The sequence below is a fragment of the Calidris pugnax genome, unplaced genomic scaffold (genome assembly GCF_001431845.1).
Source record: "Calidris pugnax isolate Ruff unplaced genomic scaffold, ASM143184v1 scaffold171, whole genome shotgun sequence".
Classification (NCBI taxonomy): Eukaryota; Metazoa; Chordata; class Aves; order Charadriiformes; family Scolopacidae; genus Calidris; species Calidris pugnax.
In genome coordinates, this window is record NW_015091064.1 from 5,533,268 (window position 1) to 5,560,352 (window position 27,085).

The 27,085-nt window shown below is 46.0% G+C and overlaps 1 protein-coding gene across 1 annotated transcript in view; it reads left to right on the forward strand.

Annotated features, from left to right (window-relative positions):
- The first annotated feature begins 7,295 nt into the window (after positions 1-7,295).
- LOC106896629 (phosphatidate phosphatase PAH1-like) overlaps positions 7,296-27,085 on the forward strand; it is a 48,715-nt gene continuing 28,925 nt past the window's right edge. Inside the window, exon 1 of the mRNA XM_014956746.1 lies at positions 7,296-7,374. Coding sequence (XP_014812232.1) covers positions 7,318-7,374 — 57 coding nt within the window. The 5' untranslated portion in view covers positions 7,296-7,317. The remainder of the gene's footprint in view (positions 7,375-27,085) is intronic.

Here is a 27,085-nt window from a genome sequence, read left to right on the forward strand (position 1 = left end):
CTAATGTGAAACATGAAAGAATCAAAGTAAGCATCAATTTCTCTGAACGTGACATCTCTTCCAGATGTCTCTGTCACCCTAAGTTGTCCATCAGGTGGGAAGTCCATCAGGACTGGCACCAGTGGCCCAGAGTGGTGGAGTTCCCGGGGCAGGAGCAGGTCAGAGCTGGCAGCAGGAGGTTGTGTGACAGCGCAGGAGGGATGCTGAGGGCAGCTCAGCGGGCTCCTGTAAGCCCAGTGAGTAACTGGAGTGAGCTGAGAGGGTGTAGCTTGCACCCAGTGCCTGTCCTGTGAGGCAAACTGACGTTCCCTTTGCCATGGCAGACTTTTGCAGCAGTTCGGCAGCTGTGTCAGTTTTGGTTGATGCACAGGAATAACAGCTCATTCCCAATACTCCCAAAGCTTAAAGTCAGCTCCACGTAGCAGTGAGCTTCCCTCTCTGCTGGGATGTCACAGCTCTTCTTGAGACCTCAGAGTAAATTAGGAAACTGTTTCTGACTTTAAAAACCCCTGAATGTTGCAGTTCAGGATAAGGAGGATGACGGAGGCAAGTCTAGCTGCTGCTGGTGTTGCTGTTCAAAACAAGAGTGTCAAACCACAGCCTGTGTGATTGTGATCCTCAAACTGTCAATGCCTGGTGGGCTGCCAGCTACAAGGGAGGGTTCTCACTTTTTAGCCCTTTTTGTCTTCACAAGCTGCCCAGCTTCGTGGCACTCACAGTGATGAGGGACCATGGGCTGGCACCGGGCTGTTTCTCCACTCAATGCTGTATTCCCAAAGTTCTCTTTTTCCACCAGTTAATTATTTTCCTACCTACTGAATTTGCATTTAGCTTAAGGTTAGCTATCAAACATCTCTGGGCATATTGGTCCATTTGATAATCACTATCAGCTCACAGCTGACACTAGGACGCTCCTGCGGTGCTGTGCTATAAATAGCCCCTTGCGTTGTATAACTCAGTGGAAAGATTTAAAAGCCTTTGCCCAAAGTCAGAGAAGTATCAGAAGGGCTCAGGGGGTTTGACAGCAATTTTATTGCACCAGCTACTGCAGCCGGATGCCTTATAAGCAGAAGAATAGTAATAAAAAGAATAAAATTCAAGCTAAAGGTTGTGAATTGGAAAGCATATCACAACTGTGAGTGAGTGGTCAGTTCAAGGCACAAAGTCTCCTCCAGGCCTGGTCTTGGGGACAATGCTACCATTCCTGTTGGCCACCAGAAGTGATTTCAAGATGCTGGACCCAGCAGTCCCTTCTTCCGGAACCAGAGGTCTCACAGGTGTCAGGGCAAGTTTCTCTGAAGTCACACGGGTTGAGATCTGGAATAACTGGATCCTACACTCTGGTACCAAACCAAACAGAAATGGAAGATCAAAAGGGACAAACGGAAAAGAAAATGAGCCTCTTACAAACTTCATTGCACAGAAGACTGGAAAAGCTGTGCTGCCTTCACATCCGTACTGTTATGGTTGTGGAATTGTGCAGCTGTGCAGAAAGGCAGAATTAGATTTTGACATTAAGAACCTGTCTTGAAAACAAAATTAAACCATTAAAATCCATATAAAATATGATTAATGATGGTAATAAAATGTTGGCAGTGAGAATTCCTTGTACTCCATTCACAGAATTTATAGCCCAGCAAACCGTCTGACCATAACATCTCATATGAAAGTAAGGATACCGGCTGTTTGGGAGTGAATTTGTGTTTGTCAGGCTCTAATTTTTCACTGAACCTTATGACTTAATTAGGATACTTGAGGAGTCAGTTGCAAGGAAAGTGTGCTCTGATTTACTGAGCTCAGGTTTCTTGCCCTGACTGTGCTTCCAAGAACTTCAGCAGGTAAAATTAGCAGGCAAACATGATCACTGGGAAATTATATTCTCTGGAGCTTTGTTGTCAACAGCTAAATCTTGAAGGCAGCATTTTTGTATACGGCTGAAACCAAAAGTGGTTTTAGAAGTGGAGGAAAACGATCAGCTCAGGATGTCATCTGAGGAGGAAGAGCAGCCAGAGACCCCCACCGGCTCCCCTTGGTCTTGGGTAAGAGCATGCCCTAAGGTTGCATAAATATAATTTTAAAGCTCTAGGAAAAAAAAAAGTTACTGTGCTGTGTGAGCCTAAATAGAACTGAGTATCTTCAGCTTTTTTAACTCTCCTGTTGAAGTTTGCGTTTCCTTAAGATTAGATTTTTCTGTTTGAGTTCTACCTGCGGATGTTTAAAAAAAAAGGAATCAGGAAAAAATTCTTTTGCTTCTGTTGTGTATGTCAGATGCTACAAGAAAACCTGGCTGGCTCTGTACTCTTGGCTTTGCTGTCTCACTGCCTGTGGGAAGCAGCACTGTTGAAAGTTACCTTTTAGGTATCATGGAGGGAAAATGATGTAAACAATAGTGTAAATGTTTGCTCTGAAGGCTGGCATTAAGAAAAGAGACGGTGAGACCACTATTACATATACAAAAGTGGTTGCCATAATTTTTTTAGTAAGATACAAGCTGCCTTAATGATAGAAGCAGCCTGCACTGATGGTCCACTAACAGTGGCTGCACGGTCCTGTGTTTTAAGATCTGGGCTTGATGCCTGCTAGAGAGGATGTGGGTCAGTATGGTTTTCTGATGGAAAGAGAGAGGATGCATTTGGTCTGAAAGGGCTTTGAGTGGAACTAGGAACAGCTCTACTGAATAGTCTGGGAATTCTCTAAGTTTGAGGAAAAGAGGCAGGGGTACAACCAAGGCTTTTAATTACTTTAAAAGAAAAGCATTAAAGTGATTAAAATACAATCATATGTCTTGAAATTGGTATTTAAGGCTTCATTTCATAACCTTACCTTTCCATAACTTTCTATAGACACACACCTCTATAATTTTTCTGGAAATAGCAATGTTTGAAATGGTTTCCAAGTGTTTGTGGTCAGGCATGAATGTGTGTGTAAGCATGGAACTGGTATTTCCTGCAGGTTCACAAGGATGATAACTCATTTAGGTATTTTCTTTTTGAAGGTAAAAGTCATAGAATAAATTGTTTTAGCTGATGATAGGCATGTGGATTTAAAATAGCCTCATCTTTGGAGGACTGTGCAAGGAGGATGAAAAGGAGTACCAGTTGTTCTCACTATCAGGACACAGGTTTCCTGGCGAGCAACAGTATTTGTGTGTTGGTGAACGTCTATATTTGATGGGTAGGAAGATAATTTATAGATGTTGGTTTCTTAGTTAAACACAAGTGCAAACTTTCTATTTCCACTGAAAATCCCCATCAGACTGAGCAGAATGGAGGCTGGACGTGGAGAGACAGGGACTGAATAGTTTGCAGATGGTTGGAGCTCTAAGGAATATCTAAACTACATTCAATATAAACCAAATTCAATATAAACCAAACCGTATTCTGAGTATAAAGGCACGGATTTTTATTTTTTTTTTTAGAACTTCAAATGTCAGTGGATTTCTGGCTATCAGTTTTATTAAAACTTAAGATGTACTACACAATATTTTGACTACTGCATTTGTACGATATGTACTTCAGCTTAAGTTTCTTGCCGGGAATTTCCTTAACACAGAAGTCTGTTAAGTTGTCACAGGAAATCACAGATCCCACTGCTTCGTGGAACAATCTGTTCTGCAACAAATGTGTAAGTTTCATTACAAGTTAAATAAACAATGTTATTTGGCATATTGGATTTCTGATAGAAATAGATGTGCTGAAGCTGTTACTGTTGGCATTTAGGATTTGCTGACAATGGGCTTCTGCTCAGGACTTGAGAAAAGAACTGTTTGCCTCCATAGATTTACTGAAGTGCTTCTGCGTGTTGGTGTATCACAGAGCGCAGAGAAAACTTGCAGTCCTTGGAGAGGATGGCAGAATACATCTATTTGAGAATATTAAAAACTGATAATAGAGAGCTCTTTGATAAGAAGATTCCCTGGTTATGCAAGGATAAAGACATGAGCCTTAGGCTTTGAAATGTAGCATGTGATTAAAAAATTCAGAAACAATTTCTGCTTTTCCAGAAGCAAAAATCTGGTTTTGTAAGCATCTAGACCTCAAAACACATCCTCTCATTTACCGTGACCTTGCAAGAGGACCACACAAATATAATTTCACACAAACATTTTCTTTCCCTGAGGATATGAATGAGATTGTACACTTCCGTCCTTTTCAGAGGAGGAATAAAGAAAAAATAACAAATAAATTATGCACTGCTGATATAACACGGTGGGGATGGTGGTACTAGAATTTAAACACAAGTGCCCTTAAACTTGAAACAGAAAGATACTTAGGAAGACAGCTTTATTGGTAACTATGCAGATTAAGCAGCAAGAAAAAAACCTACTTTAAAAACCTGCATAATCTGTCCTGTTTCTTTTCCACTTTTGAAGAGTCCCTGGCAATGTGACGGCAGGTGAAGCTTCAATAGGAAACTGTGACTAAGCTGTGTTGTTGGAAATGGGAATGTTCAGAAGGGAGGACTCTGCCAGAGCACTCTGACCTGAAACCCAAGTTGCTGCTGGACTATTTAGGTTATGCTGTCCTTAAGTATTTGCCTCTCTAGAACTCCTCTGAAAGTAAGATAATTATAAATCCTCTGCGAGTGTTACAGTCACTGCCACAACTTCATGTTGGTCATGCAAAGGTGGATACCTCCAGCCCGTTCTTGCACCTTTTCTACCAACCTGTCGCAGGCAGCGACAGCATCTACAGGTTATCTGACAAGCTGGGCCGTGTGTTACTGATGAGGAACTGGTCCCAGTCTCACCATTAGTGTTGGACTGGCACTGACACTGGCCACCCCATTTGAGTACATTTGCCAAATGAGTGGGGCTGAGGGAGCTGGAGAGGGCATGGACCATTCCTGCACTCGCCTGTGGCTCCCTGAAACCATGCTCACCCCTGGTCCCTGCGATTGGACACCGCTGCATTGCAGGGTGGCCCTGTGACACCCTGTTTGCTCTGCTCTGCTGGGGTTGACCCAGCAAGTTGGTGGAGTCACCACGGCTTGTGCCCACACAACATCAAAAAGCCAAGCCAGGCCCTAGATAACAACAGCAGCAAGGGGGTGCCACGGTCAGACGGCAGCGAGCTGGGCGTGTAAACCTGGCTTCCCATTTGGTGACTGGGACAGGGACACGTGGGGCGTGTGGTGGCAGCTGGGCTGGTGGCAGCTGCTGCTGTTGGCCACCCAGTGTGGGCGTGATGTGTGGGGATGGGGCTGCTGGCGGGAACACAGAGGAAGGCTCTTTATTGCTTGGATTGCAGCTTTTTCATTGTTTCCCCACTTCAGCCAGGGATTATTTATTTTGGTTTTAAGAAACCCCTGTGCTGCGGGGCAGGCGGCTGTCTTGCCAGCAAAGGATGGTGTGAGGCTGTGCTGGGGGAGACACATTGGGCTGTATGGCCACCAGCTTTCCAGGGAGAGCCACCAGCCAGGCTGGAGGGGTCCCAGTGTGGCTGTGGAGCTGCTCTTCTAACCAGATATTGCCCCAAACAGTCACATGTGGAGAATGTTTCTACTCCTCCCACCTGGGGCAAAGAGCAATTGTATTCAGCAGGATAATGGGGCAGGCACAAGGATTCTGCAGGGTCCATGGTGTGGGCTCTTGTTCTGTTTTCATAGAATCATGGAATCATGGAGTGGTTAGAGTTGGAAGGGACCATAAAAAGTATCGAGTTCCAACCCCTCTGCCCTGGGCAGGGACACCTCCTACTAGAACAGGTTGCTCAAAGCTCCATCCAGCCTGGCCTTGAACATCTCCTGGGATGGGGCAGCCACAGCTTCTCTGGGCAACTTGTTCCAGAGCCTCAGCACCTTCAAAATGAGAAATTTCTTTATAATATATAATCAAAATTTACTCTTTTTCAGTTTGAAGCCATTACTCCTTGTGCTTTCACTATATACCCTTGTAAAAAGTCCCTCTCCATCTTTCTTGTAGGCCCCCTTCAGGTACTATAGGCCACTATAAGGTCTCCCTGGAGCCGCCTTCTCTCCAGACTGAACAACCCCAACTCTCTCTCTTTTATTTTTTTGGGCCTTTTTGCAGCCATTTGCTGAGCAGACCTCAGGCTTTTCAGAGGCAGGACCTTCTTTTCCCCACAGTGGCCTTGTCCCTCAGGTCAGCAGCTGCAGCCCGGGGAGCAGGTGCCGCCCGCTTGCAGCCCCTTGCTCCCATTTTGGTGGGATGACACTTCAGCAACGGGAGGATGTATTTTTGCAAGGGTAAATAAGTCTCGGAGGTATTCGCCGCAGATCCGCTTTCCCCTCAGCATTGAGCACGTGTGCTGCCTTCCCACCCACTGAAAAACAAGCAGCAGATGGAACCCGGACCCTTTCCTGTGGCTCACCCCACAGCTCCCAGAGCACCGCCTGGGGGACCCGACCGGAGACCCAGTCCTCTTGCATTTTATTTAGAGCAGATTGCGGGAGGTGAGTGATCCTTCTGCATCGGGTGATCATGTCCCAGAGAGAGCCTGCCCTGTCTAAGTATAGATTTGAGAGTTCAGCCGAGTCCACGGGGACCAAAGGCTGTGAGGACAGTCGGTGGCAGGCGAATAGTGTCAGCCCTGTCAGCTGCTTCGCCCCCCGGTTCCTGTCGCCTACGCTGCCTTTGCATGATAACCTTTCTCTGGTCAGTGAGTAATGCTTTAGTAACACTTATTTATCCCATGCTGCTGTAAATGCAAGCGGAGTGTTAACCTCTCTGTTGCCAATTCTCCTACTCCTTGCAGTGGGCTGTGACAGCTGAAGCTCACCCGGAGCAGGGGTTTCCACCACGTCAAGGCCACATGCTGCCTTCACATCCGTACTGTTATGGTTGTGGAATTGTGCAGCTGTGCAGAAAGGCAGAATTAGATTTTGACATTAAGAACCTGTCTTGAAAACAAAATTAAACCATTAAAATCCATATAAAATATGATTAATGATGGTAATAAAATGTTGGCAGTGAGAATTCCTTGTACTCCATTCACAGAATTTATAGCCCAGCAAACCGTCTGACCATAACATCTCATATGAAAGTAAGGATACCGGCTGTTTGGGAGTGAATTTGTGTTTGTCAGGCTCTAATTTTTCACTGAACCTTATGACTTAATTAGGATACTTGAGGAGTCAGTTGCAAGGAAAGTGTGCTCTGATTTACTGAGCTCAGGTTTCTTGCCCTGACTGTGCTTCCAAGAACTTCAGCAGGTAAAATTAGCAGGCAAACATGATCACTGGGAAATTATATTCTCTGGAGCTTTGTTGTCAACAGCTAAATCTTGAAGGCAGCATTTTTGTATACGGCTGAAACCAAAAGTGGTTTTAGAAGTGGAGGAAAACGATCAGCTCAGGATGTCATCTGAGGAGGAAGAGCAGCCAGAGACCCCCACCGGCTCCCCTTGGTCTTGGGTAAGAGCATGCCCTAAGGTTGCATAAATATAATTTTAAAGCTCTAGGAAAAAAAAAAGTTACTGTGCTGTGTGAGCCTAAATAGAACTGAGTATCTTCAGCTTTTTTAACTCTCCTGTTGAAGTTTGCGTTTCCTTAAGATTAGATTTTTCTGTTTGAGTTCTACCTGCGGATGTTTAAAAAAAAAGGAATCAGGAAAAAATTCTTTTGCTTCTGTTGTGTATGTCAGATGCTACAAGAAAACCTGGCTGGCTCTGTACTCTTGGCTTTGCTGTCTCACTGCCTGTGGGAAGCAGCACTGTTGAAAGTTACCTTTTAGGTATCATGGAGGGAAAATGATGTAAACAATAGTGTAAATGTTTGCTCTGAAGGCTGGCATTAAGAAAAGAGACGGTGAGACCACTATTACATATACAAAAGTGGTTGCCATAATTTTTTTAGTAAGATACAAGCTGCCTTAATGATAGAAGCAGCCTGCACTGATGGTCCACTAACAGTGGCTGCACGGTCCTGTGTTTTAAGATCTGGGCTTGATGCCTGCTAGAGAGGATGTGGGTCAGTATGGTTTTCTGATGGAAAGAGAGAGGATGCATTTGGTCTGAAAGGGCTTTGAGTGGAACTAGGAACAGCTCTACTGAATAGTCTGGGAATTCTCTAAGTTTGAGGAAAAGAGGCAGGGGTACAACCAAGGCTTTTAATTACTTTAAAAGAAAAGCATTAAAGTGATTAAAATACAATCATATGTCTTGAAATTGGTATTTAAGGCTTCATTTCATAACCTTACCTTTCCATAACTTTCTATAGACACACACCTCTATAATTTTTCTGGAAATAGCAATGTTTGAAATGGTTTCCAAGTGTTTGTGGTCAGGCATGAATGTGTGTGTAAGCATGGAACTGGTATTTCCTGCAGGTTCACAAGGATGATAACTCATTTAGGTATTTTCTTTTTGAAGGTAAAAGTCATAGAATAAATTGTTTTAGCTGATGATAGGCATGTGGATTTAAAATAGCCTCATCTTTGGAGGACTGTGCAAGGAGGATGAAAAGGAGTACCAGTTGTTCTCACTATCAGGACACAGGTTTCCTGGCGAGCAACAGTATTTGTGTGTTGGTGAACGTCTATATTTGATGGGTAGGAAGATAATTTATAGATGTTGGTTTCTTAGTTAAACACAAGTGCAAACTTTCTATTTCCACTGAAAATCCCCATCAGACTGAGCAGAATGGAGGCTGGACGTGGAGAGACAGGGACTGAATAGTTTGCAGATGGTTGGAGCTCTAAGGAATATCTAAACTACATTCAATATAAACCAAATTCAATATAAACCAAACCGTATTCTGAGTATAAAGGCACGGATTTTTATTTTTTTTTTTAGAACTTCAAATGTCAGTGGATTTCTGGCTATCAGTTTTATTAAAACTTAAGATGTACTACACAATATTTTGACTACTGCATTTGTACGATATGTACTTCAGCTTAAGTTTCTTGCCGGGAATTTCCTTAACACAGAAGTCTGTTAAGTTGTCACAGGAAATCACAGATCCCACTGCTTCGTGGAACAATCTGTTCTGCAACAAATGTGTAAGTTTCATTACAAGTTAAATAAACAATGTTATTTGGCATATTGGATTTCTGATAGAAATAGATGTGCTGAAGCTGTTACTGTTGGCATTTAGGATTTGCTGACAATGGGCTTCTGCTCAGGACTTGAGAAAAGAACTGTTTGCCTCCATAGATTTACTGAAGTGCTTCTGCGTGTTGGTGTATCACAGAGCGCAGAGAAAACTTGCAGTCCTTGGAGAGGATGGCAGAATACATCTATTTGAGAATATTAAAAACTGATAATAGAGAGCTCTTTGATAAGAAGATTCCCTGGTTATGCAAGGATAAAGACATGAGCCTTAGGCTTTGAAATGTAGCATGTGATTAAAAAATTCAGAAACAATTTCTGCTTTTCCAGAAGCAAAAATCTGGTTTTGTAAGCATCTAGACCTCAAAACACATCCTCTCATTTACCGTGACCTTGCAAGAGGACCACACAAATATAATTTCACACAAACATTTTCTTTCCCTGAGGATATGAATGAGATTGTACACTTCCGTCCTTTTCAGAGGAGGAATAAAGAAAAAATAACAAATAAATTATGCACTGCTGATATAACACGGTGGGGATGGTGGTACTAGAATTTAAACACAAGTGCCCTTAAACTTGAAACAGAAAGATACTTAGGAAGACAGCTTTATTGGTAACTATGCAGATTAAGCAGCAAGAAAAAAACCTACTTTAAAAACCTGCATAATCTGTCCTGTTTCTTTTCCACTTTTGAAGAGTCCCTGGCAATGTGACGGCAGGTGAAGCTTCAATAGGAAACTGTGACTAAGCTGTGTTGTTGGAAATGGGAATGTTCAGAAGGGAGGACTCTGCCAGAGCACTCTGACCTGAAACCCAAGTTGCTGCTGGACTATTTAGGTTATGCTGTCCTTAAGTATTTGCCTCTCTAGAACTCCTCTGAAAGTAAGATAATTATAAATCCTCTGCGAGTGTTACAGTCACTGCCACAACTTCATGTTGGTCATGCAAAGGTGGATACCTCCAGCCCGTTCTTGCACCTTTTCTACCAACCTGTCGCAGGCAGCGACAGCATCTACAGGTTATCTGACAAGCTGGGCCGTGTGTTACTGATGAGGAACTGGTCCCAGTCTCACCATTAGTGTTGGGCTGGCACTGATACTGGCCACCCCATTTGAATATATTTGCCAAATGAGTGGGGCTGGGGGAGCTGGAGAGGGCATGGACCATTCCTGCACTCGCCTGTGGCTCCCTGAAACCATGCTCACCCCTGGTCCCCGCGGTCGGACACCGCTGCATTGCAGGGTGGCCCTGCGACGCCCTGTTTGCTCTGCTCTGCTGGGGTTGACCCAGCAAGTTGGTGGAGTCACCACGGCTTGTGCCCACACAACATCAAAAAGCCAAGCCAGGCCCTAGATAACAACAGCAGCAAGGGGGTGCCACGGTCAGACGGCAGCGAGCTGGGCGTGTAAACCTGGCTTCCCATTTGGTGACTGGGACAGGGACACGTGGGGCGTGTGGTGGCAGCTGGGCTGGTGGCAGCTGCTGCTGTTGGCCACCCAGTGTGGGCGTGATGTGTGGGGATGGGGCTGCTGGCGGGAACACAGAGGAAGGCTCTTTATTGCTTGGATTGCAGCTTTTTCATTGTTTCCCCACTTCAGCCAGGGATTATTTATTTTGGTTTTAAGAAACCCCTGTGCTGCGGGGCAGGCGGCTGTCTTGTCAGTGTGAGCGGTGTGGCGGTGTGAGGCTGTGCTGGGGGAGACACGTTGAGCTGTATGGCCACCAGCTTTCCAGGGAGAGCCACCAGCCAGGCTGGAGGGGTCCCAGTGTGGCTGTGGAGCTGCTCTTCTAACCAGATATTGCCCCAAACAGTCACATGTGGAGAATGTTTCTACTCCTCCCACCTGGGGCAAAGAGCAATTGTATTCAGCAGGATAATGGGGCAGGCACAAGGATTCTGCAGGGTCCATGGTGTGGGCTCTTGTTCTGTTTTCATAGAATCATGGAATCATGGAGTGGTTAGAGTTGGAAGGGACCATAAAAAGTATCGAGTTCCAACCCCTCTGCCCTGGGCAGGGACACCTCCTACTAGAACAGGTTGCTCAAAGCTCCATCCAGCCTGGCCTTGACCATCTCCTGGGATGGGGCAGCCACAGCTTCTCTGGGCAACTTGTTCCAGAGCCTCAGCACCTTCAAAATGAGATATTTCTTTATAATATATAATCAAAATTTACTCTTTTTCAGTTTGAAGCCATTACTCCTTGTGCTTTCACTATATACCCTTGTAAAAAGTCCCTCTCCATCTTTCTTGTAGGCCCCCTTCAGGTACTATAGGCCACTATAAGGTCTCCCTGGAGCCGCCTTCTCTCCAGACTGAACAACCCCAACTCTCTCTCTTTTATTTTTTTGGGCCTTTTTGCAGCCATTTGCTGAGCAGACCTCAGGCTTTTCAGAGGCAGGACCTTCTTTTCCCCACAGTGGCCTTGTCCCTCAGGTCAGCAGCTGCAGCCCGGGGAGCAGGTGCCGCCCGCTTGCAGCCCCTTGCTCCCATTTTGGTGGGATGACACTTCAGCAACGGGAGGATGTATTTTTGCAAGGGTAAATAAGTCTCGGAGGTATTCGCCGCAGATCCGCTTTCCCCTCAGCATTGAGCACGTGTGCTGCCTTCCCACCCACTGAAAAACAAGCAGCAGATGGAACCCGGACCCTTTCCTGTGGCTCACCCCACAGCTCCCAGAGCACCGCCTGGGGGACCCGACCGGAGACCCAGTCCTCTTGCATTTTATTTAGAGCAGATTGCGGGAGGTGAGTGATCCTTCTGCATCGGGTGATCATGTCCCAGAGAGAGCCTGCCCTGTCTAAGTATAGATTTGAGAGTTCAGCCGAGTCCACGGGGACCAAAGGCTGTGAGGACAGTCGGTGGCAGGCGAATTTTCCCCACAGTGGCCTTGTCCCTCAGGTCAGCAGCTGCAGCCCGGGGAGCAGGTGCCTCCCTGGAGCCTTCTCCTCTCCAGATTGAACAACCCCAACTCTCTCTATTTTTTGGGGCCTTTTTGCAGCCATTTGCTGAGCAGGCCTCAGGCTTTTCAGAGGCAGGACCTTCTTTTCCCCACAGTGGCCTTGTCCCTCAGGTCAGCAGCTGCAGCCCGGGGAGCAGGTGCTGCCCGGTTGCAGCCCCTTGCTCCCATTTTGGCGGGATGACACTTCAACGACGGGAGGATGTATTTTTGCAAGGGTAAATAAGTCTCGGAGGTATTTGCCGCAGATCCGCTTTCCCCTCAGCATCGAGCACGTGTGCTGCCTTCCCACCCACGGAAAAACAAGCAGCAGATGGAACCCGGACCCTTTCCTGTGGCTCACCCCACAGCTCCCAGAGCACCGCCTGGGGGACCCGACCGGAGACCCAGTCCTCTTGCATTTTATTTAGGGCAGATTGCGGGAGGTGAGCGATCCCTCTGCATCGGGTGATCATGTCCCAGAGAGCCTGCCCTGTCTAAGTATAGATTTGAGAGTTCAGCCGAGTCCACGGGGACCAAAGGCTGTGAGGACAGTCGGTGGCAGGCGAATAGTGTCAGGGCTGTCAGCTGCTTCGCCCCCCGGTTCCTGTCGCCTACGCTGCCTTTGGCCTTGTCCCTCAGGTCAGCAGCTGCAGCCCGGGGAGCAGGTGCCGCCCGCTTGCAGCCCCTTGCTCCCATTTTGGTGGGATGACACTTCAGCAACGGGAGGATGTATTTTTGCAAGGGTAAATAAGTCTCGGAGGTATTCGCCGCAGATCCGCTTTCCCCTCAGCATTGAGCACGTGTGCTGCCTTCCCACCCACTGAAAAACAAGCAGCAGATGGAACCCGGACCCTTTCCTGTGGCTCACCCCACAGCTCCCAGAGCACCGCCTGGGGGACCCGACCGGAGACCCAGTCCTCTTGCATTTTATTTAGAGCAGATTGCGGGAGGTGAGCGATCCCTCTGCATCGGGTGATCATGTCCCAGAGAGCCTGCCCTGTCTAAGTATAGATTTGAGAGTTCAGCCGAGTCCACGGGGACCAAAGGCTGTGAGGACAGTCGGTGGCAGGCGAATAGTGTCAGCCCTGTCAGCTGCTTCGCCCCCCGGTTCCTGTCGCCTACGCTGCCTTTGCATGATAACCTTTCTCTGGTCAGTGAGTAATGCTTTAGTAACACTTATTTATCCCATGCTGCTGTAAATGCAAGCGGAGTGTTAACCTCTCTGTTGCCAATTCTCCTACTCCTTGCAGTGGGCTGTGACAGCTGAAGCTCACCCGGAGCAGGGGTTTCCACCATGTCAAGGCCACGGTGCCCATGGCCTTGGTCAGCCCAGGGGTGAGCCTCACAGCCCTGACCGAGCCCCTGAGCAAAACCTACACTGAGAGCTGGGCTGCAAGCATAAAACACTCCTTAAAGTGGAGCACATAAGAAAAACCCAGTCCAAACAAGCAGAAAACACAAACACATCTCCAAGAACCAGGGCTGCCTTAAAATCTGAGATTTCTGGAAGCAGCGATACATATTTGTTTCCTGCTACGCACTTTCAGATGTTTGCATAGCCCCTGAGCAAAACCTACACTGAGAGCTGGGCTGCAAGCATAAAACACTCCTTAAAGTGGAGCACATAAGAAAAACCCAGTCCAAACAAGCAGAAAACACAAACACATCTCCAAGAACCAGGGCTGCCTTAAAATCTGAGATTTCTGGAAGCAGCGATACATATTTGTTTCCTGCTACGCACTTTCAGATGTTTGCATTTAAAAATTTATCCATTTTTTTACCAGTCACGGCGAAGGTTAAAACTTTTTTCCATTTAAAGTCCCTTGTCTCTGGGAGATAAGAAAAAGCTTCCTCAAAAGCAGCAGAAGTCTGTCTGGTGCCTACACGGCAGGCTCCCAAAGAGTTTCTACTCCAAATCAACCAGCAGATAAGGACTGGGCTGTCATCAGCTGAGCCTTTCCCACCGCTGTCACTCAGGGAGCCACAAGGCTGCAGGTGCCATAACGGGTTGCACATGAAAAGGGACCATGGTGTTGGCACCCCAGAACATGTGTCCTCTTGTTTTAATGGCCACAAGCTGGGGAGAGCACTGGAGAAGAGCACTCACGGCAAAATGCAGAACTGTCTTCTGCTTCTGCTCAAAATTATATATATGGTCTGAGATTTCTGGAAGCAGCGATACATATTTGTTTCCTGCTACACACTTTCAGATGTTTGCATTTAAAAATGTATCCATTTTTTACCAGTCACGACAAAGATTAAAACTTTTTTCCATTTAAAGTCCCTTGTCTCTGGGAGATAAGAAAAAGCTTCCTCAAAAGCAGCAGAAGTCTGTCTGGTACCTACACGGCAGGCTCCCAAAGAGTTTCTACTCCAAATCAACCAGCAGATAAGGACTGGGCTGTCATCAGCTGAGCCTTTCCCACCGCTGTCACTCAGGGAGCCACGAGGCTGCAGGTGCCATAACGGGTTGCACATGAAAAGGGACCATGGTGTTGGCACCCCAGAACATGTGTCCTCTTGTTTTAATGGCCACAAGCTGGGGAGAGCACTGGAGAAGAGCACTCACGGCAAAATGCAGAACTGTCTTCTGCTTCTGCTCAAAATTATATATATGGGAGGGGTGTTAAGGACAGGGGAGCAAATGGTCTTGTGGAGCTAGAAATAATTAAGAAATTGCAAACTGAACTGCATATGTCATAGAATCATAGAATCATAGAATCATAGAATGGTTCCAGCCCCGAGCTGTCTGTACGCCTGCGCCGCTGCCTGTCCTTGCTGTATTGGGATGGTTTCCCTGCAAAGCTGACAGCAAAGGAGAGTCTCTGGACAGCTGGTCATTGAGTTCCAACCCTCCTGCCATGGGCAGGGACACCTCCCACCAGACCAGGTTGCTCAAAGCCCCATCCAGCCTGGCCTTGAACACCTCCAGGGATGGGGCAGCCACAGCTTCTCTGGGCAACCTGTTCCAGTGTCTCATCTCCCTCACAGGAAAGAATTTCTTTCTAGTATCTAATCTAAATCTCCCCTCTTTCAGTTTAAAACTGTTACCCCTCGTCCTATCATGACACTCCCTGGTAAAGAGTCCCTTCCTATCTCTCCTGACACAGGAAAATTGGCTACCATTTTTCTGAGAGATTACCAGTATAATGCATGTCCTCTTGTTTTAATGGCCACAAGTTGGGGAGAGCACCGGAAAATTGGGCACCATTTTTCTGAGAGATTACCAGTATAATGTCATATATATGAGTGCAGAAGGAAAAAGAGGTTCCTGAAACAATTTCCTGTTTAACCTATGGTCTGTGTTGGTCCAGCTGAAGCTGGTACCTTCCACTGCACCTTCATTGCCAGCCCCGAGCTGTCTGTACGCCTGCGCCGCTGCCTGTCCTTGCTGTATTGGGATGGTTTCCTAGAAATAATTAAGAAATTGCAAACTGAACTGCATATGTCATAGAATCATAGAATCATAGAATCATAGAATGGTTCGGGTTGGAAGGGACATTAAGGTCATTGAGTTCCAACCCTCCTGCCATGGGCAGGGACACCTCCCACCAGACCAGGTTGCTCAAAGCCCCATCCAGCCTGGCCTTGAACACCTCCAGGGATGGGGCAGCCACAGCTTCTCTGGGCAACCTGTTCCAGTGTCTCATCTCCCTCACAGGAAAGAATTTCTTTCTAGTATCTAATCTAAATCTCCCCTCTTTCAGTTTAAAACTGTTACCCCTCGTCCTATCATGACACTCCCTGGTAAAGAGTCCCTTCCTATCTCTCCTGACACAGGAAAATTGGCTACCATTTTTCTGAGAGATTACCAGTATAATGTCATATATATAAGTGCAGAAGGAAAAAGAGGTTCCTGAAACCATTTCTCGTTTAACCTATGGTCTGTGTTGGTCCAGCTGAAGCTGGTACCTTCCACTGCACCTTCATTGCCAGCCCCGAGCTGTCTGTACACCTACACCACTGCCTGTCCTTGCTGTATTGGGATGGTTTCCCTGCAAAGCTGACAGCAAAGGAGAGTCTCTGGACAGCTATGCAGAGTCTCTTTGCATTGTGTCCTGTTGGGGCCTGAGACTGCCCCTGTGGGCAGGAATTTTGCGTGCTTACACATGAGTTTTGTTTAGGTTTCAGTGGCTGAAATTCTGGGCGAGACTGTCCCTGTGGGCAGGAATTTTGTGTGCTTGTTTAGGTTTCAGTGGCTGAAATTCTGGGGCACAACCATGGTACTCAACGACAGGAGTCAAGAGCCTGTTTGTCCCTTAGTGGTACCACTTAGAAGTTATAGCGCTTTAAATTTTCAACAAGTGGCAAACTAGGATTTTTATCTCTACTGTCTCTTAGGAAGTTCATCATCAAATCCACAGACCAGAGCACAAAAGGGCAATCATTGACTCGAACCCAACAGGCACTATATTACAGGCACTCCTACCCGTGCCCATTCACAATAAATTCTCCATCCTTCCTTCAGAAAGGCCAAGAAGAAAATACCTGATGGAGGGATTTATGTGGTTTCTATATTCTCTTGCCCTCTCTTCCTTTCTTCCCTTCTGTCTCCTGAGTTTCACAAAAGCCTTTTGGATTACTGCTGGTTTTGTGGCGTTGCTGCTGAGCTGCACTGCCATAGTGGATCAGCAAATTGTCCTTTGCCCAGCAGAGACGGGGAATACAGGGGACAAAGGGATTCAATAGCTGCTCCCAAGCAGGAGGGACCAGAAAGCAGCCCCTTTCATAACAGCCCGAGTTAACAAGAAGAACTGCAAAAAGAAAGAGGCTGAACATGGAGGCTGGTCTAAAAAACCTTTTTCATTTAGACACAGTCTCCCTCTGAAGCCATTTGTAGCGATCATCTAAGGATGACCCCCCTCAGAGGTGTAAGATTTTGCAGGATTAATCTAGAAATTAATCCAGTGCCCAGAATATCACTGCTTTTCTTTGCTCCTTCTTTACTTCTTCAGTGGCAAAAGCTGGGAACTTGGAGCCTTTGATCTAAGCAGCAGATATCTGATCCACAGATCAGGTGAATGGTGTTAACGTTTTTAAATGCAGAGCCAGTAGTGTGTCTGCAAAGCCACTGAGACAGAAAATACGTTCCTTTTCTAACCCAATCCTATAGTTTTTGTTTCAGTTCATTAATTTAGTAATTTTATTGACTTTCAGGACAAAATACCCACATTGCACAACTCTGTAATATGGAAAACAGTTAGTGAGAATAGCTGTTTCATGAAGACAATTTGCTAGAATTCCCTCAAGCCTTTCTGGGCTACAAAGTATCCTAAAGTGAAATAACTATTTTCCAATGAATTTTCATGAACAAGTTGCAAACCCCTGTTGTGTTCCCTTCTGCTTTGGCGGCAGTCGTGTTGCTGTCAAAAGGCCTCTGAAGTGGAGGATTTCTGAACCAAAAGTGACCTCCAGTGGTCACACACATTATTTATGGCCGATGCCTGGTATTTATCTTCCTCTTGTTAGGAACCAGGCAATGTGATAATTAACAGCCTGCAGAGCAACAATGGTCAATTAAATTGGATGTATCCTTTAAAAAAAAGGAAAAAAAAGTAGGTCTGTTAATCTGGATGTATCCTTATATCCAGATATTTTGTGTAGCTGCTAACCAGCATGAAAGGTTTTCTTTTATTTGCTTTTACATCTCAGGGGTGGTGTTTCTGCATTATGCTGGGGTATAACACACCATTCTCTTTGCTGACTCTCTGCCTGTAGCACAGCTTTGATGCTCATACTCCATAGAGCAAGCTGCTGTGGGACAGAGGTGACCTTTTAAAAAACAAATAATATATCATCAAGCACATCAAGGTTAATTTGCACTTGCACAAGCCATTAGGAGTTCTGCATAGCTTTGCTAATAAAATCATTCATTTTCCTTTAAAATCTGGAAATAATTGCCCTATCTTTTCCTAAGGGTTTTAGGAGCCCATGGACTCATTGTTTCTTGGATGCTTCAAGGCAGAGAAATAGGAAGCAGAGGTACAAGTCAGGGCTTTGTGGGATCTCCATCCCAGTAAATATCTCTGAGAAATCTCTAGAGTTCAGGGATCTCCTTTCATCATAACTGTCTGAGCACCCCCAGTCTGCCAGCTTCTGCTTAGAGGTTTTTATGAGTCAAAGACCTCTGCAGGGGGGCTTCTATGCAGAGGGACACTTAGAAAATTCAGTGGAAATTTACTCTTTAATAAATAAATTGCAAGAAATATTTGTATGAAAACTCTCTTGAAAGCCAGCAGTTTCCTTAATCTTTATTAGCCTAATTTAAAATAAAACAGATTAAACTTGAAGGAGAGTTTTCCCATAGGTATTTAAATGTCCTCTGTCTTTAGATCCTTAGTTAAATTGGATTCCCTGGCCGAGTCCTGGCATTTTCGGAAGGTCAGTGGAAACGCAACAGTCACTGCAATTGAGCTAATTTAAAGCAACACAGACATGACCTTTGGTAAAAAATGTTTGTGTGCTCATAAATCCTTTCCCCTGGAAATTTTATGTTGTGTGTGCAACAGAGGCCAAAACTCAAATACAAGTGAAATAAGACTTGACTCTCAGCTGAGATTGACAAAGGGACCAGAGCTCCTGGCCTCGTCGGTGCTGGCCCGAGACAGGATGACGAAGCTGTTTTCCCTTGTGCTGCTGGACGAGTTTCAACGACCCACTGCAACTTTCTCAGTTGCTCCATCTGTTAGAAGGGGATTATGCCAATAACAACTTTTGAAATACACTTTAAAATTCAGAGGCTGTGCTGTATACGAGGGCATAATGAATTTAATAAATAAATTAAAAGCGCAATAATAATTTCACACACACACATGTAAAAAGTAACATTAAGTGAAGTATGATGGAAGAAGGAAGTCTGCTTTATTTTTTATTTCATCTGTCCCTTCTTCTCCCCTCCAGCAACTGTACTAGACTTGTAAAGCAGGAGTCCACAAAGATGGCCACAGAAAATTTCTGCAGCAACACATTTGAATATTAACTGTGCCATAAAGCTTAAAATTAATATACTTTCTCTCTCTCTCTTTTTCTTTCTTTTTTTCCCTCCAGAGTAGTAAGTTGTGGACAGTCAGGCCCTAACGGTATAGCTGAGAACAAGTATTTTCCTGTAACTCTTATTTATGTGACTAGTTCACTGATTTTTATATTCTTCCTCCTCTTTTAAGCACGACACAAATCTCAGTAGATCAGGAAACGGCAGAGAAGAAAGCTGTGGTAGGGCCTGTGAAACACAAAGAAGACGGATGGTGGAAGGGGAATGGCATTTTTTCTTGGCGTAACTGCGACAGACAAAAAGGTGGTTTATTAATAGGGGTTTGGCAGACATTCTATACCAACACTTAATGACTGCAAGAAGAAGCCCGAAGCAGGCGTCCAGTTTCCTGCTGGCAGAATGTCCCTGATGGGTGACAGGTTAGTGCAGCCCGAGAGGCAATGGTCAAGTTTCCCGACTATTTTCTCAGTGGTTCTGGGCAACTGGGGAGGAGAGGGGGGTTTCTGCAATGGTTGAGGCACTATGAAAGTGTTCTGGACTAAGTTTTAGCCCAGTGCTCACTGCAAGACACAGATATTTAGCTTTTTCATGGGCTGGCACCTTTTCCTGTAGCCTGCAAGAAGGAAAGGGCTATTAGTGGGACAACCTGAGGGGACAGAGCCAGGTTTGGAAGAAAGGCTGGGCGGAGATGGGGGGTTAACGGCGAGAGTGAATTGGAGGCAGGGGGTGAGGATGACAGATCCAAAGGGATGGGGGCACTGGCTGGTGGGGAAAAGGTTTCCCTTCCACAGGACACCCATGTAAGATGTTTGCAAGAGCTGGGCTGGATGCAAAGGTCTCCATTAGCTTCTGGCAGGAGCTGGAGAGAGCCTTCAGCTGCCACTGAGAAGGGCTGCCAAAGGCCATCAGCCTTTTGCCCTTCCTCACATGGCATCTGGGACAGCACCCTCAATCCCAACCACAATTCCCACAGGTTCCCTGGAGCTTCCCCCCTCCTGCTTTCCCACGGATTCATTTCATCTCCACTCACATCAGACGCAGTGAAATAGGATGCTGCAGGGCTTTTTTTACCGCGTTTGTGTTGAGTGGAAGGAGAGGGACGTCCCTACAGAAGGGCTCATTTCCCCAGCTAAATAAAGACAACCCTGTTGGAGTAAATCAATCCTTGAAATCGTCTCTACCTCTCCACTGCCTCCAGAGGGAACTGTAAACTCGTTTCAGCTCCAGCTAAGGTCAGGGAAGATGCTACTTGTTTGGAATCTGCAGGATATTTACACGTGGCAGAGGCAGTTCCTCGCTTTAACTGGCTTCTGCCAGTTGACAGCTATTGAGAAATGGTGGCCTTATTTGCTTGGTGATGCCGGTGGCTTATTTTCTGCTTTGTGAAAAGCCTTTATAAATCCCCAGACAAGCATTGCTGAAAGCAGGACATGGGGAGTGCTGGAGCAGACACACCTCCTGACTGCTCACCAGCCTCGGGGCGGCCGGACAGCATGTCCCTCACCCTGCCATACGCATCAAGCAAACTTTTCAGCTCATCCCACGCTGCCTACATTCATCTGTCTGAATGCAGGAGTGCCCTGAACATCCAACATACTCAATAAAAATGATTCAAAAACAGAGCTCTGAAAACCTTGATATCACTTCTGGGGAAGACCATTCCCCAGAAATAGCAGTTAGGATCCTCCACTGCTGGAGGTGGATCTCTGATGTCCTCAGTCATGTCACTGGACTCTGGGAGAGGTTTGTGACTCAGGTATTGGGACCTGTCTCTCCATGTTTTTCTTAAGCTACAAATTCAGAAAACAGAGTCCCAAGGCGTTCCTGAGGGCAGCTGGTTGTTGCTGTATTGATCTGGCGCTGCTTCACCACCATCTGAGCAACAACAGCATCTTTGGGAGTGTAAAATAAACAGTGTTGGGACCTGTTGCTCTATTCTGGGGTCAGCCAGCCCCATGTGGAGCATCCACTCTAAAGCAGATCTGTAAAGCTTCACCCATAGCGTTGCACTGCCTGGAGAAAAACTCTACGACGTTTAACCAAAGAGAGTGACAGATGCTGGCAAAATACTGAGAGAAGTAGGAGGAGAGGCAGGGAACCTCTGAAAGTGTGATATTGTTACACGGTGGAAGAATTTCAAAGCCAATCCAATTATTTTAGTATTAATTAAAGCCCGGTTAAGCTCAGGGGATTATTAACACTTTTAAAAATATTTCTAAAGACTTTTAAAGCTTTCTGTACAAACAATTACTTGATTTTTGCCACAGGAATAATACGCCCCATTGCATTCTGTGATGCTTCTGCCCAAGAATTTGAGTCAAAAACTTCCTCTTGTTCTGCACGTGCTGTTTATCTCCCGTCAGCAAAGCTGTAGCATATTGTGATTGGCTTTTCTGACCGCCTCCTTCTTCCTAGAAATTGTCCTGAACAGTGTGTAGTGTTAGTGAGAAAAACAAACCACGTGCAACGAAAGGCACACTTAGCTTTCTCCTCCTCCTTATTTTCTGACCTCCTGGATAAAATCCAGCAGGGAACTGCTTCCAAACTCTATTTATGAACTTGTGTTTACTTTTACATATACGTAGTCTTTGCTGCATGCGAGCCCTGCGTACTGACCTCAGGAACTCGGAACCTTTGTGAACATTGAGAAATTCAGTTTCATAACAGGAGTCTGAGGTTGATCCTCTTTTCTCTATTTTCTATTAAAAAAAAAAAACCAACCAGAAGCAGAGTGAGGCGGGCTGGGCTGTGCAGCAGATCACAGGAAGCCTGTGATAGTGCCAGCTGCAGTGGAAGTTTCCGAACTTCCTCGCCCACCCCTCAGATGTAGGATTGTTTTTACTCTCCTCTTGTTTCCACTTCAGAAAGATGATCTGGACACAAGGACACAAATTCTGTCCTCTCCGTATTACGGACATATCCATCTTCTACAAAACGACCTAAACTTACTCCTTAAAAGGCTATGGCTAGCAAATCCCTTTAAAAAATCTATGAAGACTGGATGTAAGACAATGATATATTTTTTCTGCAGTTAGTAATGTGCATGGGAGATGTGACCACATGAAAAATTTTAAAGAATTGTAGCAAACCTATCAGTATTTTTTTTTTCCTAGTTGGACTGAGAAAAGTGGAAAAACCCATGCATATTTTAATCCACTTGCACTTTAATGCAGGCTTGTTATCGCTCTCTCAAACCTGTCCTGAAGCTATATCTTGAAACCTGATGTGCACATTACTCTGTTTGTACCTGTGCTGGCTCCGGACTGTAACTCACACAGCAGTACTGTGACAGCAGTATTGACTCGAAGCAACTTCAGTCTGTGGCAGAATTTAATCTGCTCTGAATAAATGGCATTCTGATGGGAGGCTTACTACAAATCAATGGGCAGGGGGGTGGGAAGCATCACCTGCAGTCTGAAATAGCTATAATACCCCCAGGGAAGACCTCTGAGTAAAAGTCTACAAGCAAACAAAGTGAGTAAATAGGGAGAATAAAAAGCCCAGCTGATCTGTAAAGGTTGGCCCCAGATGTGACGATCACCTCCCACTTGCTGCTGTGACATTTAATGCAGGCTACAGAGGCAGCTGCGTTAGACAAACCGACAAAGGGTTCAATTCACAACACGAAAGGCTCGTACAGCTTCTCAGCATGAGGCACCCAGTTTTGTGCCTGTCGTCTCCCTAACCCCATCCCTACTCCTGAAACCCAGGCCCAGATTTGCACCAAAAACAAATGGGATCAGGGAAACGCTCCTTCCCGAAAGCACCCCACAAGCTTCTGTAAAGGATTTGTATGTGACCTATGGTAAAATGTACTAGTGAGTGAAAACACACACAAACTGTGCCCGGTGTTATTTAAAGGGTAGGAGTTGCAGCAGTTTTCACTCCTGAGTGCGTCTGGGAGCCGGAGGATCCAGCCTGTGTCACAAACCCAGTTCCTCAAGCCTGTAAAGCAGACTGCTCCGGGTCCAGCTCCGCCGCCGTACCTGTTTGACCAGAGTATGTCTGAACTAAGCCAAGAGCTTCTGAACAGCCCCTGACTAGTTTTTCTTTCTAGTTTTTCTCTGTGCACATGACTAAGCCTGTCTCTGGTGCCTCAGAGTGAGTACCAGCAGGGCGGGCATCAGCTTGGGCTGTTCTCTACTTACCATGAAAGCCCCAAAGTTTCCAGGTTGCTCATGGGTGGAAATCCCATCTTCTGCCAGCTCTAGCTCTGAACTCCTCTGCCTCGCGCCTAACAGGGAGGGCCCGGACGACCCAAAGCCTGCCCCAAGGGTCATCTGGACCCACAGCTTGTCTCAAAGGCACGTATGGTGCAGACACCGCTGCCATGCAGCTCCTCTACCCACCTAACTGTGAGGAGGAGAAGGCAATCGTTTTAACCCTCCTCTGGTGAAAGGTGTGTACGGCCTTCCTCAGGGGTCTGGTGGGGAGCTGCCGCCAGCAGCTGCCATTTCCAGGCGTGAGGCTGAGGCTGCCCCGGAAAGGAGAGGGCTGGGAGGCCCCCGGGTCTGGAAAGGCCGAGGCCATGAGGGAGGGTGTGATGATGGGGTGATGTGGAAACATCACCTCATGAAACACCTTTTGGTAGCCTGGGGTAGTTCCTAAGAGGAACATTCCCAAGTGCGGTGTTAACTGCAGTCATTAAAATCGCCGCCAACAGCGAGCAGCAGGCGTGACGGTGGGGCCACCGCCCCAGCCAATGGAGGCGCCGCTCCAAACACGCTCCTCCAGCAGAATGGTGGGGATGAGGAAACGGCCTTTATCAGCCGTCACAAGATTTTAGATAAACAGCTGATAATTTTCACCGTGACTAAGTGGGGTTAAGAAATGGGAGGAGCTCGGCAGAAAGAATCCAGACCTGGCCTGAGGCACCTGGAGGGGCGTATTTCAAAGACCTGCACTGGAATCTCATGTGCTAAACCCAGTGCTGAGACGTACTCAAAGAGGTGCCTGGCCAAATCATTTAGCTGCTGTGTAGCGATCCTCCCACCTTTGCTCCAACTCACTTTCAAATGCGGTGATCAAACCACCGTGCCTGGGCCTCAGACTGCGGCAGTCCTGCAGCTCCTCTTCTCCCACGGATGCCCAGCAAGAAGATTGGAGCCCCAGGACAGAAACGCCATGGATGCTGGGTTATTAAAAAACATTCAGCATACGTCTAGATTTTAAAATAATTTAGGAACTTGAGGTAGTGCAAAATGCAGCTATCTGTATTTTCAGCAGTGACGGGGCAGGGAGAGCGTTGTGCTGGTGCTGGAGGAGCTGCCCCAGCTCCCATGTTGTCCCTGGAGCAATGCAGGCTGTGAGGGCTGGCAAGTGAGGAGGCTTCAAGCTGCTTGGGACCTTCCCGCCCTGTACCTGTGATTCTCTCTCCATGTGATGCCTTGCGACACCAGAGCTGCCAAAGTGCTTGAGCAGAATGGCTCCTTTAACTTGAAAGCAACGATGCAGGCCAAGTCTGAGCAAGGTGATAAAGCAGAACTGGGTTTTTTTGGGCCTCCTCCACTTCATATGATAAAGCTTTACTATGGTTTTCACGTTGCAAAGTACTACAGAGAAAACCTACAGAGAAAACTCCGGGCATCAGAGGTGGGTCTTGTAATCGTTTTCTAAAATCACGTGCTCCTCAAGGGAAGAAATAGGATGTTTTGCTCTGGTATTAGCACCAAGGAAGCACACATACAGCATGTACTTAACCACATTAAGAGGCATGATTACTGTAGGAACCAGAGTTAAATTACCTGAGTAATTCACAAATGAGTAATTTTGTTTACAACATCTGTTGCATCATTGTGATGAGTTAAACACCGGTCAGGTGATGTCGTGCGACTGAGTCGGAAGTTTGAGACAGAAGAGCCTCTTAGATCACCCAGTCCATCCCTTGGCTAATCTGCCAGCGCTTCCCTATAGTTCATTTCTGCATTATTTTCTTAGTCAGATTCAAGACATTTGATGTAACAGGGTTTTCCCTACCAGTTTCTGATTTTTTTCCACTGTGAGATCTCATAGCTAGGAGAGAGCTCCTGAAAATGCAGCCTCATCCTGCTGTGTCACTTTATCACAGAATAATAGAATACAAGGCTGGAACAGACTCAGAGATCATCCGGTCCATTTCTATGCCTACAGGCAAATCCAACTGTAATTAAAACATTCTGACAAATGCATGTTCAGCCTGCTCTGGCAGATCTCAGCCTCTTCCGGCAAGCCATACCAGAGCTTGCCTTCTCCTGGTATCATAAACTCTTCCTAATGCCTAAATGTTTCCTGTTGCATTTCATGCTCACTGCATCCCCGTATCTCTCCCAAGGAGACGTGGGTTACAGATACCACCTTTCCATTTTTTCCCTTGCAATATTTCTATGATATATTTTTCACTCTAGTGAGAGTATGAAGTACAGACTAATCTGTTCTCCTGCAGATATCATGCCATAATACCTGTTATCTCTGAATCTTCTCTTGTTTTACTCCATCTTCTATCAACTAAAAGAAATCTCTTAATTCTTAAATGCTTCATATTTAGCTGGGAAAAGTCCAGCTTGGCTTAATGCTGCCAGACTGACCAAGATAGGGTCATGAAGCCTCTCTTTGGGGGTTAAAAGGCAAATTTTGCTTTGCACCACAGTTTGCTTACTAATATTAATGAATTTACCCTGAAAATTTATGAATTTATGAAATTATTCCTGTTAGACATCAGGAGAACTGAGCATCAGGGCTTGTGATATGTCCACACTCCTGGAAGGAAGAAAGCTCAGGTAGCTCCAGAGGAGATCTGGGTCTCTTGGCTACACTGGTGCTAGTGAACTAAACAGTGACAGTGCCCATCCTCTGGCTTTGATGCTACCTGCTGTGATCTAGTCACCTCCATGCTATTAAGCTCCTTCAACCCTCAAAACCGGTTGTCCCCATTCAGGTGCCTGTTGGAAATGCTCTGTGCTCATTCCCAAGCGGGGAGCTGTCAGGGCTGCAGCTGTGCCAAGCGCTGATCTTCCAGCGTCAGGGCACAGACCAGAGTGTCCCAGCGCCTCCTCCTGTGCCCTGACTGTTCAGTTTTCTTGTACAGGAATAGCCTTTGTGTCCTATTTCACCAGCTTAAGTGCAAGGTCATCTTTTCCCTACGTTTGCTTTGTTCTCTAAGGTCAGCAGGGTGACTGCAGAGACCGGCACAGCTGAAAAAAAAAGATTTGATGCATTGTGTCCGCTTTAAAATAATTTTTACTCAGGTCAGTTTGCATTTCCAAACCTACTAAATAGGAAAGGCAGCCAGTTGATTTGTAACAGTCACTCTAAACGATGGGCAAAGTATCATTCACTAAATACTAGGTTTTTCCATTAATTGCAGGACTGAATGAAAGCTCCTTAGGGTTGTTTTTCAAACCTGAGCGGGAGCAGAGATTGGACAACTCTAAAGATCAAATGCTTAACTGCAACATTAACTGTACTTTTAAACTGCTGGCAGGGATCCTGGAGAGTCGCGTGGTCGTTACACCAGTACACAAAGAATGTTTTACAGGACCGTCTCTGATCACTGTTTTTCAGAGGAACTGAATGCGCAGGCAGCAGCACTATTGTACAATTACCAACTCTGTTGCAACACACTGTTGACTTTTCTGCTAATGAAACGAACTGTTTTCCTGTGGCAGTTCCTATTATTGTGTTTCTGAGATTTATTTATTTAATCATGGGTGTGATTTATCAGGAACTTTGATTTTTTTTAGGAAAGAAAGAGAAGGAAAGGGAGAGGGAGGGAACAAAAGTGAGGGAAAGAAAGAAAGAGACAGAAAGAAGGAGAAGGAAACAGAAAGAAAAAGAAAGAGGGGGTCAGTTTAATCCTTTCAGGAATATTGATATTTGAAAAGAAATTTACTCATATGAGCTGTTTTCTAGCCGGGTGGGCTCCAGGTTGGGGAAAGAGGAAGAAGGGATGAATTTAGATAGAAAACCTTTTATCCACTCTGCCAACATGTCCCTGATGTTTGGAGTAAGAAGGTGGCACCTCCTTGTGCACTGCCTTCACAGCTGCTCCTTCCAGCCCACCCCAAAGCAGCTGTTCTGGACCCAGTTGTGTGCACAGCTGGCAGACTGGTACCCTCACTGGTTCTTGTCTTGCACATCTGATTTCCTTCGGGAAATCCGGAGGCTAC